Source organism: Ceratotherium simum, chromosome 23 (assembly GCF_057802395.1).
Source record: "Ceratotherium simum simum isolate JZ-2026a chromosome 23, ASM5780239v1, whole genome shotgun sequence".
NCBI classification, from domain to species: Eukaryota; Metazoa; Chordata; class Mammalia; order Perissodactyla; family Rhinocerotidae; genus Ceratotherium; species Ceratotherium simum.
Window position 1 is genome coordinate 31,793,781 of NC_141922.1, and position 17,051 is coordinate 31,810,831.

At 33.5% G+C, this 17,051-nt stretch overlaps 1 protein-coding gene across 1 annotated transcript in view; it reads left to right on the forward strand.

The window, feature by feature from the left end:
• EIF3E (eukaryotic translation initiation factor 3 subunit E) overlaps positions 1-17,051 on the forward strand; it is a 44,158-nt gene that overhangs the window by 8,328 nt on the left and 18,779 nt on the right. The window contains exons 4-7 of the mRNA XM_004431260.3: positions 1,078-1,120; positions 2,505-2,609; positions 7,924-8,049; positions 8,738-8,862. Of these exons, the coding sequence (XP_004431317.1) occupies positions 1,078-1,120; positions 2,505-2,609; positions 7,924-8,049; positions 8,738-8,862 (399 nt within the window). The remainder of the gene's footprint in view (positions 1-1,077; positions 1,121-2,504; positions 2,610-7,923; positions 8,050-8,737; positions 8,863-17,051) is intronic.

Below are 17,051 nucleotides of genomic sequence, written 5' to 3' on the forward strand. Positions count from 1 at the left end.
ATAACCTCTCCCCACCAATTCCCATTTTAAAATTTCATTGAACATGTAGTATTGTACTTCTCATACTTTTCCAGAAATATCCAGTGAGCCAGAGGACAGTGTAAGGACTGTAACACAGTTGTTCACTATGATCCATAGCAAGCATTAAGTTTTGAAGTCTTTTGATGTTAAAATTTCATGCATGTTTCATATTCAGTGTTATACCCATGTTAAGTTTAGTGATAAAATATCCCCTTCCCATGAAATCTTCAAAATGTTGCTCTCGGAGGACATGCCACGACATTTCTTCTTGCAATAAGCATAAGAAAATGTTTTCATTTTTGAAAATGCCTAGAAGATGGACACCTGTGCCCATCTTGTTCCTTGGTGTCTTTGTTATCAATTTGTCTTTTACCAGCCTGCCAACCTCTCAAGTTATGCAAAGTTAATTTAAGATAAGTTAAATCGGGTTATTTGACACTTTGGTATGATGATAATTATATAGGGTGTGTAGCATAGATATCATGTAAGTTAGGCATGATTTATTAATCTTGTGAATTTGCCAAATCACTGTCCTTGTGAAATATATTAATATTGTGGAGGGGGACAAAATTTATATATAGGATTAATTCCTGTTTGTACAGTACATTTATTTCAATCTCATTTTATAATATGAATATATTATCTGTTAGAAATGTTACCTCAAGACTGCAAATACCATTCTCAGTAGGTCACCACCTAAGTAGACTACTGACCTCACTATAAAAATAGTCAGAATGTTCTGGTTTTATCACCTAAAGAACTTCTAAAGGCCTTCCCTTAGATGATGTGGTGAAACAGAACATGTGATTTTCAATTAGGGCTAAAGAAATTTAAAAGTGAAATTTTAGAGTTCGCAATTCTCCTCGAGTTCCTGTTCCTTATGTTCAAAATGTGTAATGTTCTATTTATTTTATTCTAGAAGTCTTATTTTCTTTCTAGTGTTTATTAAGATAAGATTAAAATGGCTTTGTGTGGGTAATAAGTTAGAAGTTGGATATGCTTATTTTGTGTTCTGTGGCCTATAAAATACAGTAATTTTTGTTTTTTATTATTAAGGGATGGTCGGATGCTATTTGACTACCTGGCAGACAAGCATGGTGTAAGTGGTGTTTTAAAAATTCTTTTAATTGTCATGTTATAATAAGGTTAAATAAAGAATAATGCTGTATAGATAGGTTCATAGCTTGACAAGAATATAATTTCCAGATTAACTTCTTAAATATAATACCTGGTATGTTTTTGAAACTTTAGTTTTTAAAAATTGGTGCTGATAGGGAAGTAACATGCTTATGCTTACTTTTAGATAACAGAAATTCTCAAAAGTTCTGGTTTATTTTTCCAGAATAATCATATGATAGTTAACATTTTATATTTCTCATGGGTTAACAAGTGAGTAAAGAAAACTAAATTTAAATTAGAAACGCTTTGAGCAATAGAATTAAGTGATACTTTGACTGCCTTGTGGAATACAGTAGCCCTTGATGTTATCAAGGCCTTCATAAATCCCCAAATAAAGGAATGTGATTATAGGCTTTGCTAGTCATCTCCCAATCTCATTTCCCTTGTGTTAACTCAAAGTGTGAGGCATATGTATATAATTAATTCTTTAGCTTGCATTCAAGTTTTGTCTCTCATTTAACAATTACTGTTAACAAGAGGCATGCTGACCACTGTGCAAATTACTCTTTCTGATTTCCATGTAGATTTTTTCATTTATTTGTTCATGTTCTTGTTTGTAGCCCTTCTCATAGATTTCTTCACTTTCACTTTGCTTGCATCATTAATTCTAAAAGTTGATGTAATTTGGGGGCCAGTTTTCACAGAGAACTGAATTTTATTGTATGTGTTATTTGTACAGCATCACAAAACCTTACAGGGATGCATGTGCTTGATAGTTGTATAAGCTCAGTCACCAGCTAAGGGACTCACATGTCAGACCTTCAGCTTCAATTCAAGTTTGTATTGTAACAAAGTAGATTTCATTACAATTCATAACTCTTAGAGGGCAGGACTGGGAATGTTAAATCCAGTAATTCCTAATGTATATTTTAAGGGTCATGTTGTTTTCTGATTATGTTTTTTTTTTTGTTATTGTTGTTTTTTGTGAGGAAGATCAGCCCTGAGCTAACGTCTGATGCCAGTCCTCCTCTTTTTTTTCTTTTTTTGCTGAGGAAGACTGGCCCTGAGCTAACATCTGTGCCCGTCTTCCTCTACTTTGTATGGGATGCTGCCACAGCATGGCTTGACAAGTGATGCGGTGGTGCGTGCCTGGGATCCAAACCTGCGACCCCTGGCCCGCCGAAGCAGAGCACACGCACCTAACCTCTGTGCCACTGGGCTGGCCCCTGTTTTTTGGTGGCAACTTTTGGGAGGCTTTGGACGAACTGACTTTTGGGGACATCTAAAGGAGTAAATAGTTTGAATTTTAAAACTCAAAATTGAAAAATAGAACTTAAGCTTTTTTTTGTTTATTTGTTTTTCAGTTTAGGCAGGAATATTTAGATACACTCTACAGGTATGCAAAATTCCAGTATGAGTGTGGGAATTACTCTGGAGCAGCAGAATATCTTTACTTCTTTAGAGTGTTGGTAAGTAATTTCTTTTCTTTATCCTCTCCTTTGTAGGATTCCCTTGGTTTCTCAAAACGTATCTGTAGATTTGGGTCTTTCTGTTAAGTTTTCAGCATTCGTTGGCAAAAGGAGAAAAAAATAAAGCAACTTTCCCCAACAAAAAACAAGTAGAAACAGGAAACCTTATGTCAGGGCCTCAAAATTTGGAGGGAGATTTACCTTCTCCTTAAAATCCAAAAGTGGGAACCACTAATTTGTTATTTTATGTATAATTGTATGATTTCAGCATTAGCAGAATTCTGGTATGTAATGAATTTGTTATAATATTACTGTACAGCATAGTGAGTGGCACATTGTGAGTACTTAAAAATATTTATTGAATAAATCTATTATTCCGAATTTTAATTCAATATTTTATGCTGTGTATATTGGTTGACCTTGTTCTAAACAACTGTGGAATTCTTATAATACTGGAGAAGATTTTATGCCTTAGTAGTAGCTTTTTTCCATTTACTTCTGCCCTCAGCTATTAGAATATAAAGCTCAGTGGTTTTTTCTTTATGTAGAGGGTAGATGAGTTTAAATGGTACTATTAGAGCAAATTGCTAATCACAAAGGATCCTGTTTATTATCTTCGTCTATTTGACGAGATCTAGATTCAGTGCTTTTGTTAGAGAAGGAGGAGTTGTGTGAAGCCAAAGAAAAAAATCAGGCCTTCACATTGACAGATTTCTTTCTCACTCTGCCTTCTGTTTAGGTAATTCTTTTAATAAATGCCTTCTAGAATTATCAAAATGCCCTTGTTTTACTAGCCTCTCATTTGAGAAATTATAATTGGTTACTCACTTTGGGTTAGTAAGCAAGTACCTAAGTCTGTGATTTCTCTAATTAATCCTAGAAGTTGGGAAATGACCTCTTAAGACAGGTACTTTTTGTCTTTCAACCTTGGAAGAGTCCTTTTTTCTGTCTCTGTTTTCTGGTGCCTTTTTTCTTTTAGCCACACATGCCACAAAGAAAAGCCTTATGACTGCTATCTTTAGTTATTTTCTAGGAAATTAAATTTTCCTTTTTTGGGGTGCGGGAAAGAGTTTGGTGTTACTAATTTAGGTAATTCGTAATTTAAAAAAGTACTTAGGCAACTTCATTTTTTAAAACTACCATCCTTCCTTCAAAGAAATACTTTTAGTTTATTTGCAAGTTCGATTTGAAAAAAATTTATTTTTCACTTGCTCCCATTTGTAAATGAATTCTTAACTTACAGATTAGCTGTGGTTAGCTTGCAAGTGCATTGAAGGTAATCAGTGATGCTAAACTTGTAGTGCCTTATCAGAAAATTCCATCAGTTTTACTTTGAATGTTATGAAGGATTTAAGAGAACAAAAGTTGATTACTTTGGAAATGTAAACAGCTTAAACCAGGATTGTAAAATCAGAAGCCTGATATGATTACAGGTACATGAAAAGAGTTGGTTATTCATATCATTTGTTAATGCTGGGAGTGAATTTTGAGAATGAAGATTTAGTGTCATGTTAGAGTTCTAGCACAGTAAATTTATTGTTGCTGGTCAGCGAGTGAATGTGCCATTTTGCTAAGACATGGAAACTTAAGGTAACTGCTGGAAATCCAGATATTGAAACTCTTCTAACATATCCACCCTTGAAAGCAGGTTGGTATGAAGAGCCAACTGTAGTGACATGGACTTGAGCCAGAGTAGTACGCATGAACCTTTTGGGGATTAAAAAACTTGCTGCACTGCTACAAAAAGCTTTTATCCTGACACATATAAAATATTCTAGTTGTAATAGTATCATTATATTTATGTAGTATAGTTTTATATACTACATATATAAAACTAATTTTATATATACTAATTATATATATACTAATTTTATAATTAGACTGAAAATTTCTACAAGTGATACATACTTAAAGGTTTGCAGAGTTTTTGTGTTTGCTTTTTTTAAATATGAAGATCCAGTTAGTTCCCTATCATAAAAAAATTCCAGGTTAGTTTTTAGTTTTCGCATTGCCTCACAAATCTTGTGCTGAAACTCAAATTAACTCAAATGGCATTTGGTTAAGTGATTGAATACCATGATCTGGATACAAAATTAATGTTTTACATTAAGAGCAGTCAAAATATAGTGATTGGATAGTGCTTACAAATTATGTGCAATTTGTTTTTAAGTTTTTGTCCCATCTCAAAACATTTGAGATAGGTGGGAGCTGGTTACTTCCTCTTGGCATACTGATTGAGGCTTTGGAACCAAGCTAAATTTAAAAAAGTAGATTATTTCACTTCTCTTTTTCTTTTGATTTAGATAGGCCCTACTATAAAATCTATGTATTTGTTTGAAATCTCGTTAATAGTAAAGATAAAAATCCTGTTTTGGATTTGGAATGAATCATGTCAGTGTTTTACTTATTAGTTGTTTAATTTTATTTTTTTGTGGTAGCCTTTTTTCATTTCTAAATTCTTTTCTGGTAGTTGATTATTCTTTTAAATCTATGGTTAAGGAAACATAAGCTATGAAAGAACCATTGTAACTATGATCTGAGATTAGAATTTGACTCTCCAAGTGACCTATTGTAGGTCACTGTTGTATAAATTAAAGCTGTGTGACCCTACAGTCTACCTTTATTTTAAAAAGACTTTGGTGGCTTTTAGAATACATCCAGAAGTGTTTAATGCATCCTATTTGGTTGTGAAACTTCTTTGATTTATGCTCTAAGAAATGTATTAATTTGAAATGAAATGGTGGAGCAGATTTGATAGGAATTTTTGAACATTTTGTTTTGAAAGTTATTAACACTGTATTTTAATTATTTTGATGAAATCTGCCCTCATGGTGGCATTTGTCCTGGCTGCAAACTATAACCCCTCCCCTCATCCAGCAGTTGTTTGAAATAAAAGTGATTTGAAGAGGCTAAGATTGTTGGTGATCATATTTTTTTGGTGTTTTTTTTCTTTTTCCCCCACTCAGAAATTAAAATTCATCTACTGTAACTACATGCCATTTGATTTAAAGATACTTCTCCTTGACTCTAGAAAGTGTGAGTAATGATGACTTTTGGAAGCTTTAGGATCTTGATCAAAGTTTTGGGTCTGATGTACCCTGTTTGATAATGTCAGTGTAAAAGATGTCTATTTCATATTGATTATCAGATACGTAGTTCATCACATTTTAACATCTGAAATTGGGATGTGTCTTGAATTGGTTGTGGTTTTGGGAACATAAAATAATAGTGTATCTTAAAATTGATGGCATCTTAGATTTGTTGAAATATTACTACTCAGATTTCTATGTAAGGATCAAACATCTTATCCTTTACAATATGAACTGTAATTTTATGGATTTTTATAAATCATTTTTTTAATTTCAGTGAGTTTTGACCAATGCATTTACTTGTGCAGCTACCACCAAATCAAGATACAGAAAGACCCCTTGTGCCCCTTTGCAGTCATACTTAACCCCTGCTTCATCCATTGATCTGCTTTATATTCCCATAGATTAGTTTTGTCTGTTCTAGAATTTCGTACAAGGGGAATGATATATGTGAGCTTGTGCCTGGCTTATTTGGACCATCAAGTTTTTGAGATTTGTTTGTGTTACTGTGTGTATGCGGAGTTTTATTCTTTTTATTGCTAGGTAGTATTCCATTCTATGAATATACGAAAATCAGTTTATCTGTTCATCTGTTGATGAACATTTGGATTACTTCCAGTTTTTGTCTGTTACAAAGAAAGTTGCCATGAATATTCACGTGCAAGTTTTTTTTGCTCACTTGGCGGCATGGAACAAAAATATTCTAATAATAGGAAGAACCAGAGGTTTCATGGGTATGTTTAAAAGTTTAATCTACAAATTTATTCTCTGTTCTTTGCCTGTTCTTAGAGTTGGCTGAATATTCAGTACATTTGAGTTAATTACTGCCTTCAAAGGAAGAATCTCAGTATAGGCAGAGTGTGAGTTAGGTATGGTTATGGTCCTCATAGTTTAGACAACATATAGTACTCTGATATCATTGTTTCCCGTCATTTTGACATCATCATTTTGATATTGACTCACATTTACTGAGTTCTTACTATGTATCAGATGACATTGTAATCTTTTCAAATGTATTATGTCATTTAAATCATACAGGAACTGAAATAGTTTCTATTACTATCCCCATTTTATAGATGAGGAAGCTAAAGCACAGATGATTCAGCTATTTATAGTAAGTGGTAGAGCCAGAATTATTGGTGATTGGATGTCTAATCCTGCCCATACAATTCTATTTAACTTGTAATTATAATATATACTAACAGTACTTTACAGTTATACTATTATATAAGTGGTTCAATGAAAAGTTAAATTCAGAATTTCAGCTTGGGGTGCAGAAATGTATTCTCCCTCTAATACCCTCACTTACTTCTGCTGCTCTAATACATCTGATAAGTTTGGAGTCATTCTGTTCACTTCCATTGTCTTGTTTTGAGAGTCCTACTTTACTCGTTTTTGTTATCAGCCTAGTCCTTAGTGTTTTGGTGTTTTAGGTTTGTGACCCTCTTCCACCAGTGGCGAGAAGAGGGAGGATAGCCCTTAGTTCTCCTTTTTGGTAGATTAAGACTGTGGCAGAAAATTTACAGCTTTCATGATTAGAAGTGTGATTTTGGGCAAATTATGCTCTCCATACATCAGTTCTCCCTCTTTAAAATGGAGATAAAAAATATTATTTACCTTATGGGGTTTTTGTTAGGATTATACGAGTAAATGAACTTTTATTACTCACTACATACTTCTTGATAATTATTAATTGTTATTAACCACTAGACGTGCTTTTTTTATTTTTCTCTCCATAAGCCCTTCCATTTCTGTCATAGTTTGGAATTTTGTTTTGTTCTGGAAATAATTTCTCTAAATTGTAAATGACACCCACAAGTCTTGATTTCCCACATCTTCATTCCAGTGATTTTAGCAACAAATTGCTTCTGAATCTAACTTGATTTCCAAAGTTTTAGGTGCCTAAAATTTGATTAGTTGTATATATTATTATATATTAATAGTATAAATGATCTGAAATGGGTTACACTAAAACACGGGTGCTATTTCCTAGTTTTCTGATCTAGACTGAATATCAAAGATTGAGTATTTTTAGTAAATTAAGTTAAATGAAAGCTGTTTGAATCAGTTTAACCAGTATGATCCAATAAGGACTAAGATAACTGGAGTTTTGGGTAGAGAGCTTCAGGTCTTTTAGTAGGCTAGATGGATATGTAGAGTATAAAATATTATTCTTTTTTCCTCGTGAGTATTCAGAGTATAATTAATTATGATTTCTTAAACAGGTTCCAGCAACAGATAGAAATGCTTTGAGTTCACTCTGGGGAAAACTGGCCTCTGAAATCTTAATGCAGAATTGGGATGCAGCCATGGAAGACCTTACACGGTTAAAGGAGACCATAGATAATAATGTGAGTTCCACTTTCTCAGGGTGATTCTCTGAAACTTCTGTGTATCCTTCATACTTTCTAAGAAGGAAAACACTGTGTATTTTATTAAAAGAGAAGGAAGAAAAAGAAACTAAACTAAAATGTTCATATTAGATTTTGTTGACCTGACATAAAAATCACAGAGGGTTAGTGGGTTGACTGGTTTTACTGAATCTCCTTGAAGGAACCTGTCAAATTTCTTTTGGGTCTTAGAGAAGAGAACTCAGTTTTCATTTCTATTACAGCTTCTGTGCCTTTTTTATCTGTACCAGTGAAAAATGACACAATGCCTTTAGTGCCACCTGTTATTAAAAGACCTATGCAGAAGATGACAGTTTTCATCTACATTTAATGTTTCATAAAACCACTTATTATGGAGTGTTTAGTTCAGTCATTGCTTTTAAAATATTTTCTGAAATGAGTATTATTTACAGCTTCTGTAAAAATGGCATAGTGGACATCATTGAATCTATCTCTGAGAACAGGACAATTTCGAATGTCGAGGATCGTGCAGAGTAAAGGGTATAGGAGATTGGACTTTGCTTATAAAGACTCTAGTACATGGCTTAGAAGGTTCTCATTTTTAAAATTCTGAGATCAGCAATGTTTATTCTCTTGCCTCTTTCTCATATATTAATATTTCCTATGTATGCATTTTTTAACCCTTTAGTCTGTGAGTTCCCCTCTCCAGTCTCTTCAGCAGCGAACATGGCTCATTCACTGGTCTCTCTTTGTTTTCTTCAACCACCCCAAAGGGCGTGATAACATTATTGATCTCTTCCTTTACCAGCCACAGTAAGTTATTTCACTATAATTTTGGCTTTAATTATATGAAATTATATAGATTTTCTTAAACGTAAAAATGTACTTTTCTCTAACATTTCAGTTTGTTGTAACACATTTTTCCCCCTCTTCATGTGATAGATTTGCTTGTTAATTGAAAAAGCATATATGTAACTCTTAAGTAAATTATTGGATAAAAGTGTACTCTAATCCCTTTAAAGTGCTATTTAAGTGTGGTCCTTGGGCCAGTAGCATAGGTATCATGTAGAATCTCCGGCCTTATCCTAGAGAAACTAAATCAGACTGCATTTTAACAGGATCCCAGGTAATTCATGTATACATTAAAGTTTTAGAATTAAGGCTCTAGGCCATATTATTTGGAAGGAGTATATACATCCCAGGAGGATTCCTTTTACATCATCTTTGCTTGATCATCCAGCTTTTGGTGATAAGAAATTTACTGCTTTATGAACTAGATATTTCTATTGATAGCTAGAAATCATTTTAAAAAATTTATTCCACCAATTGAGTCAATGCCTCTGAATCTTCTGCCCATTATTTCATATTTGGTTGGAACGACAGAAAACAAGACTGCTTTATGAAAACACTTCAGGTATTTGAAGATAATTTTTCCTTCTCTCTCCTTCCTTCAGGCTAAATATTTCTGCTTTTATCAAGTAATGTAGTTTTTCAGATTCTTTAGTATTTTAGTTGCTGTCCTTAGACAATCACCAGTTTATCCATAGCCTTCTTAAAGTCTGGATCTTTAAAACTGAAATTTTAGGGGCCGGCCCCATGGCGTAGCAGTTAAGTGTGCGCGTTCCACTGCTGGCGGCCTGGGTTCGGATCCCGGGCACGCACTGATGCACCGCTTGTCAGGCCATGCTGTGGCTGCGTCCCACATAAAGTGGAGGAAGATGGGCACGGAGTGTTAGCTCAGGGCCAGTCTTCCTCAGCAAAAAGATGAGGATTGGCATGGATGTCAGCTCAGGGCTGATCTTTCTCCCAAAAAAAAAAAAATCCAAATTTTATTCTAGGATTGTTATCTAAGCCTTATAGTTTACAGTGGCAATATTAGCTCCTATGACCGGTACATATGCTTATATTATAGCCCAAGATTTCAGTAACATAGTTTAGCAGTTGCTTCATGTTATAGTTTATATTGACTGATAGTGTTTAGCTAAATTTCACGTAAACACTTTGAGCCATATTTTTGTTATTTGTTAACCCAAATGAAGATATAGTTCTATTATATTTCACTTGATTTCTGATTATTGTTGTCTGTCAAATTAAGATAACATTTTTTTCTAAAATGTATATTTAATTTATAAAAGTATAGCTTATGAATATCCTTTTGATATAAAACATCCATAAGATTGAACAACTTGTTTTTAGGTTGGTTTTGTAATTTTCAAAGACTTGAAAATAAGAGAATACTCTATAGTGATATTTTTGCATAAGTTGATGAGATATGATTATCTAAACTGAGTCATGTTAATAAACATGTTCTTTGCTCACTTTAGTAAGATTTTGAAGACTGTAAAATATTTGATCTCTAAAGTAAAGTTGTTAACATAACCAACAGGACTTTGAATTTAAGAGAAATTAAGTTATTGGTGGTAATACAGATGAAAAATATTTGGCCAACCAAGAAGTGCCAGTAATTTTTTTCATGTAGAAATGGGGACCCATTTTTAAATGGTGTATATTATGTTCTCTGCATTAAATGCTACATGTTCCCCTGACTCTGGTAAATAAAAGCACTTTTAACAGAAATATGCCTGGTTTATTTTTCATATTAACATTGCAGCTTAAGTTCAGTATTAATGTATTTAGTCAGTATTTGCTAAACATGCTGGTTCAGTATGTTAAAACTGAACATGGGCAGAGGAGTTTTTGTAACAGGAAATTATTTTTTTCTTTCCTTGAAAAAACAAAAAACAAAATAAGTGAGATAGAAGACAATGTATGATCTTTGCCTACGTTCTAGCCTTAAATTTTAAATGTAAATAACAGATAAAATTTTATAATTTACATAGCATTATAGTTATTTTTTTGTTAGAGATATTTTATAGCATTCAAGTATGCCTCTAGAGTCACATTATTCACTAATGTGTACATAACAGCTTCATGCTGTCTGAGCTGTTATTCCTCCTTAAAGAAATTGTTTGTGGGAAATTCACTATTAAAATTGTATATGTATAATTTTTAAAATTATATATACAATTTATTGCTTGCTGGATGCTATGATAGGTTGTTTGTAATCTGGGAAGTTATATAAATCCTCGTCCATATGTTGAATTAAGTAAAAAGCTAGTAAAAAAGGTTAAGAAAAAGCCACTGTCCACTAAAATAAGATCCTACAAGGGTGGTGGTACTCTTTTTTGCCTTTGGCATAGTAACCTCACAACTTTATTTGGCAGTATACTAGGGGTGGGTTTGTGAAGAACAAAGCTGAACCAACCTCAAAAAAGACTGATATATAAAACCAGAATGTCATCAGTAATTTATAACGAGAAGTGTAAGTGCTAAGAGGACTAACTACATGAAACATTGGGCCAGTGTGTTCTGACCCTGTAGATTTATTACATAGGAAACCATATAATAAACAGAAAGTTTCTTTATGAGTACTTTGAATCAGAATAGAAAATTGCTTTATGTGATTGGAATGTTTAATGGCTCCATCAGGTTAAGCTAGCCTAACGTATCCATTTTCATAATAGGAATATTCTTGCCACTAGGACCAGATTATGAACATTTTTTGGCATGTATGACTCCATAAACATTTGGATGGGCATTTCCAAGATTTGCTTTTTACTTCTCTTTTCATGATTCCATTTCAGAGCAGTACCTCTCACTGTGCTTCTATCTTGCTCCTCCCCCCATATTGATTTAAATATGTTAGTATCTTTTATCATTTTCTTCTCAAGTCTTCCTGATCTGGTAGCTTTTTCTTGCTAAACTGATTAATCTCTTTTCTGCTCTGGTGCATTGTTTATTTAATCCTCTGAGGGCAGTCTTATTTCTCTTGTACTCTGATTCTTAAGAAGTACCTTTTTCCTGTACCCTTTGTGCAACCATTATATTTTAGAAGAGGCTTTTTTATTTGTGATACTGACAGTTACAATCTCATGCAGACATATCAGTGTTGGATGAATCTGGAGTATCCAGAAAAATGATTGGTAAATCATTGCAAGAAATTTGGAAATGTTGGTGAGTGAGTAAAATAGCTACATACCTGTCTTTAGTGTTAAAATATCCATGCATCTTATGAAGAAAGATGTTTTGTGAGAATTTCAAGCTCAAGAATTAAGGATATATTTCTCAGTAATTATGGAGATGAATCAAACATGCATTCAAATGAGAAGAGATTAAAAATAACACTAACATGTCATATTTTGCCTCCCTCCTGGATAATAAGAGTTGATTAAGAGTTGATTGATATCCCCAAAATCGGATGAGAGGATGAGCCAACTCTGAATGAGCAAATTTGACCCAAACATTGAAGCCTGTAATAGCTGGCTCTAATCTTGACACCTACTGGATGGGTTCAGGATAAGGACAGCTCTTCCTGAACTCAGCCATGAGAATCACTAGGAATTGACTTCCATGCTACTACTTACTGGTAGACCCACTCTTCTTTGTTTTTTGCAGTTGTGTATATATCCAGAAAGGAACATTAAATTCAGTTGACTTTTTGAATGTTTTCAAATAATGAAAGGAAACATGCAAACAAGAAAAATAAAAATATTCAAACGCACTGTGAAAATTCTATTATACAAATAAGGGGGAAACAATTTGGGTTAATTTCTGACAGCCTTATGGCTTATATGAAATTAAAACAATATATTTAATTCATTAGTTGAACCATTTGTTACAGATATTAGAAATACAAAGGTAGTTCAATTGAAATTGCAGAAAGGTTTTTTAAGATAAAAGTCAAACTTTTACAAAAGGAAAACAAGGCAAAATGTAGACTTTTTTTATTTTAAAGTAAGATAAAGGTTCACAGTCATAGAAATATAATTAAATAACAACTTAGAATTAAGTTAAGACTTATTAAATTATCAAGCTGTATTCTACAAGTAGGTTTAATGCCTTCATTTGTATTTCCATGGTTCATATACAAAAAAGACAATACCTTATACCATTTAAAATCTCTCAGTGAATTCAAAAAAATAGAAATTTTATATTGTAGTTTTTGAACAGAATACAGTAAAACTAGAAAAATAACAGTGACTAATAGTATAGTATGATGCCACTACCTTGATTCATGTACTAAGGTATCAGAAAATTTCATTTGTTTGTTTAAAATTCAGTGATTTTTAGTAACTTTACCAGGTGGTGCAACCATCACCACAAATCTGGTTTTTGAATATTTTCATCCACCCAATAAGAACTCTCATGCCTGTGGAACCATTTTTTAACAGAAACAGCCTGTTAGCAAAATGTGGAAAAGAAAACTACGCAGTACTATTACAGCTTTCAGTTTTCACCAAAATACTGTCCTTACTGTTTTCACTGCTGTAGGATCAGATTACCATCATATTTTCTCCTTCATTAGTAATGTCTTCATGGCTTATTTTGATTTTTGCTTAATTCCATCTTTTTTCATATGGGAATACACCCAGTTGGTTTCACAGATCATTGTTTCACTCATTTTCCTGGATTGCATATTCTTTGAGTAGAATAGCTACTAGTAAGTAGCATGTAATTTGTATTTGTATGTCTGCAATCAGTATATGTTTTTCAGTTGTCTCTGATAGGTAGTGGAAATTAATGGAGAAAGTATCATATTCTTCCTGTTTTTAATTTCTAATAGCACAGTAATACAATATAATGTGGTTCATTGAGTGTATGTTAAATTGATAGTTGATAGAGCTTGTGATTTCAGGCGTTTTTTAAAATATAAAAATACTTTGGAGATAATTTATACTTTTGTCCTGGAAGCGCAAGTTTAGATGCCAGCGCAGGTTATAGTCTCTTATGTCATATATATTACCATTTCTGCAATAATTTATTCTGAATCTAAAATGGGGATTATTTACACATTTCAAGAATGTTGAACTTATAAATGTAACATAATATATAAGATAAGGTATCAAGTGTAAGATAGGGCTGTTAGAGATGAGGCTTTGCCACCAAATGTAGATGCTATTAGGGAAAAGAAAGCATTTGTAATACAATGCCCTAGTTACTCTCCAGTTGTGAAAAGAAAGATTCAAAGTTCAGTTAGCAGAAGAGTGTTTAATTTGTTTTCTAAATGAAATAACATAAATTTCCTATGAAATTTCAAGTTTTACTAATAACAGTCAACGAGATGGTGTCCAGAATTTCTCCTGACTGGCCTTTCTGCCATTATTTTTCCTATATTTCCTAATTGTTCCTGATAAGAAAACTCTTTTTCATGCAGGTATTTTACCTGCTCTACTTCAGGATGACCTCTAAGATCCCCATCTAAAAATCCATCCTCTGAAGTTCTACTAATGTCTTGCCTTTTTTGTTTTTTTTAGCCAGTCTTTCCGGAAATGCCCTTCTCTTCTTTTTTGTACCTATCCAAAGCCTGCCTATTTTTTAAGCTCCAGCTTAGGTTTACTTCCTTCATGAAGTCCTATATACTGTGTTTTACCTTATATTTGGTATTTAACTATTTAATTCCTTTAAAATAAATAAACTTATAATTGCATTATCTCCCCAGCTAGATTATAAGTGTATTTGAGGGCAAAATTTCTATTCTTAATATTCTTATAGCATCCTGTAGATAATAGATTCTTAAATATTTTTTATTTGAGGGCATATCATGTCTTATCCTTTGATTACTAAATATTCTGGCTTGCAATTAGAAAACACTGTAGAAAAAACTTCCAGAAAATTGTACAGTTGGAGGAGGGTTGTGCTAGAGAAAAAATAAACTAAAACAGTTTTACTTATCTATTAAGAAATTACATTTCAGAACACAATAAATACTGAGGCCCATATAAAAGAAAAAATAATTAATAAAGTTAGATTTCCCAAATAGGGGAGATATAGCTTCCGTTCTTAAATAACACAAGAAGTAGCTTGGGGGAATATTTAACTAATTACAGATGTATTGTGTGTGCTAAACACACTGTAGGTATAACAGCTATCACTGAGACCTGGAGAAGTTAGAAGAGGCTAGTGAAGATGAAAATTGATCTGACCCTGAAATTTCAATTGACAAAAAAGAAAGGAGATGATAAGAAAGAGAAATAGAACAAAAGAGCACAACAGTCATGTGTAGGCTGTTAACCACATCTGTGGTTTTGCTTGTATTTGAATTAAACATAATTACTGATGGTATAAGAATGTGGACTAAGATAACTTCACAAGAATCACCTTTAATCCCCACTCCCCTCCTTTATGTATAGATCTTTATAGATACATACATAAGAAGGATCACTTCTGCTCTAGAAAGTAGAGAGTCCCTGCTGTCTTTAGAAGTCAGGAGTTATGGTAATGCTGTATACCAGGGGTCTGCAAACTATGGACCGTGGGTTAAATCTGGCCCATACCTTTTTCCTTAAGGCCTGAGATCTAAGAATGGCTTTTACTTTTTTGTGTGTGTGAGGAAGATCAGCCCTGAGCTAACATCCATGCTAATCCTCCTCTTTTTGCTGAGGAAGACCGGCTCTGAGCTAACATCTATTGCCAATCCTCCTCCTTTTTTCCCCCCAAAGCCCCAGTAGATAGTTGTATCTCGTAGTTGCACATCCTTCTAGTTGCTGTATGTGGGACGCAGCCTCAGCACGGCCGGAGAAGCGGTGTGTCAGTGTGCGCCTGGAATCCGAACCCGGGCCGCCAGTAGCGGAGCGCATGCACTTAACCACTAAGCCACGGGGCCATCCCTTACGTTTTAAACTGAAAAAAAAAATGAAGATTTTGTGACGTGACAATTTCATGAAATTGCAGTTTGAATGTTGGTCAATTTTTGTTGGAACACCGCCATTCTCATTGATGTATATATTATCTTTGTTTACTTTTGAACTGTAATGGCAGAGTTGAATTGTTGTAACAGAGATCATACATTGTTGCCTCACGTGCTGCTTGGTGCTTATGAATCACAGTGATGCTGCAGTTATACCTGGACAGTGTTTCAAGTGCCTTGTTTATCACCATACTGCAACATTTACTTCTTTTATTACCAGTGCATACTTACCATTTCAAAACAAGAAGAGAAAAGTGGACTTCAGATTTGCTTTTAAGGCACAGTGGAGTGAGGGGATTATTTGTGTGAAATTAGAGAGCAAAGCATTGAACTGATGCTATAGGTATACTAAAAGAATGCAGCAGACATCCACATTATGAGACTGTAAGCACTCATTACAATGCTCTCAACCGACAGCAAAGCAACTGTCAGAAAAATTAGGATATTTAAAACAGAGTATCTCATTCAGCAGAATTTCCTTATAAAAATTAATGAAAATGAGGCTTTAATTAAAGTTTCTGAGTGACTCTTTTGTTAGCCAAGTAAGGAAAGCCATTTACCAATGGTGATTCTGTTAAGTCCCATTTAATTGCAGCAGCCAAAAAAATATGTCCAGAAAAAATAAACTTGTTTAAAATTATTAGCCTTTTGGTGAGAACAGTTACTCAGAGTTGAAGATACTGGGAGCACCATCAGCATAATCAGTTAATAAACAAGGCACATGATTTTTAGTGATTTTCCTTGGCTCTTGATGAGTCGACAGATGTTACCGATATGGCTTAGTTGTTACTGATTTGAGGATTCAGTGTTGGATTTGAAGTGACTGAAGAATATGTCTCTCTGAATAATCTGTGTGAAACAACTATAGGTGAAAATAGTTTCAAAGTTGAGAAAACACTAATTTATTACAACCTGAAGTGGAATCTACTAAGATGTGTTAAAACTTTTAGTGGTAAATATATGTGAAGGAGAAAAAGGCTTAGTTGGACAAATTTACAAAGCTTGTGAAAATATGAGGTTACTCATTGCATTATTCGTCACCAGGTACTTTGTGGAAAATACTTGACTGTGGTGTATTATTGAATCATTAGTGTCAACAGTCAACTTCATTTGCTCTCTTGGACTTAAGTGTTGTCACTCCGTGAATTTTTGTTAGAAATAGGATATCTTGTTTCAACTCTTGGATGGCTCAGCAGTCACCAAGTTTTATTGTGACTTTTTTTTTTTTTTTTTTTTTTGGTAAGGAAGACTGGCC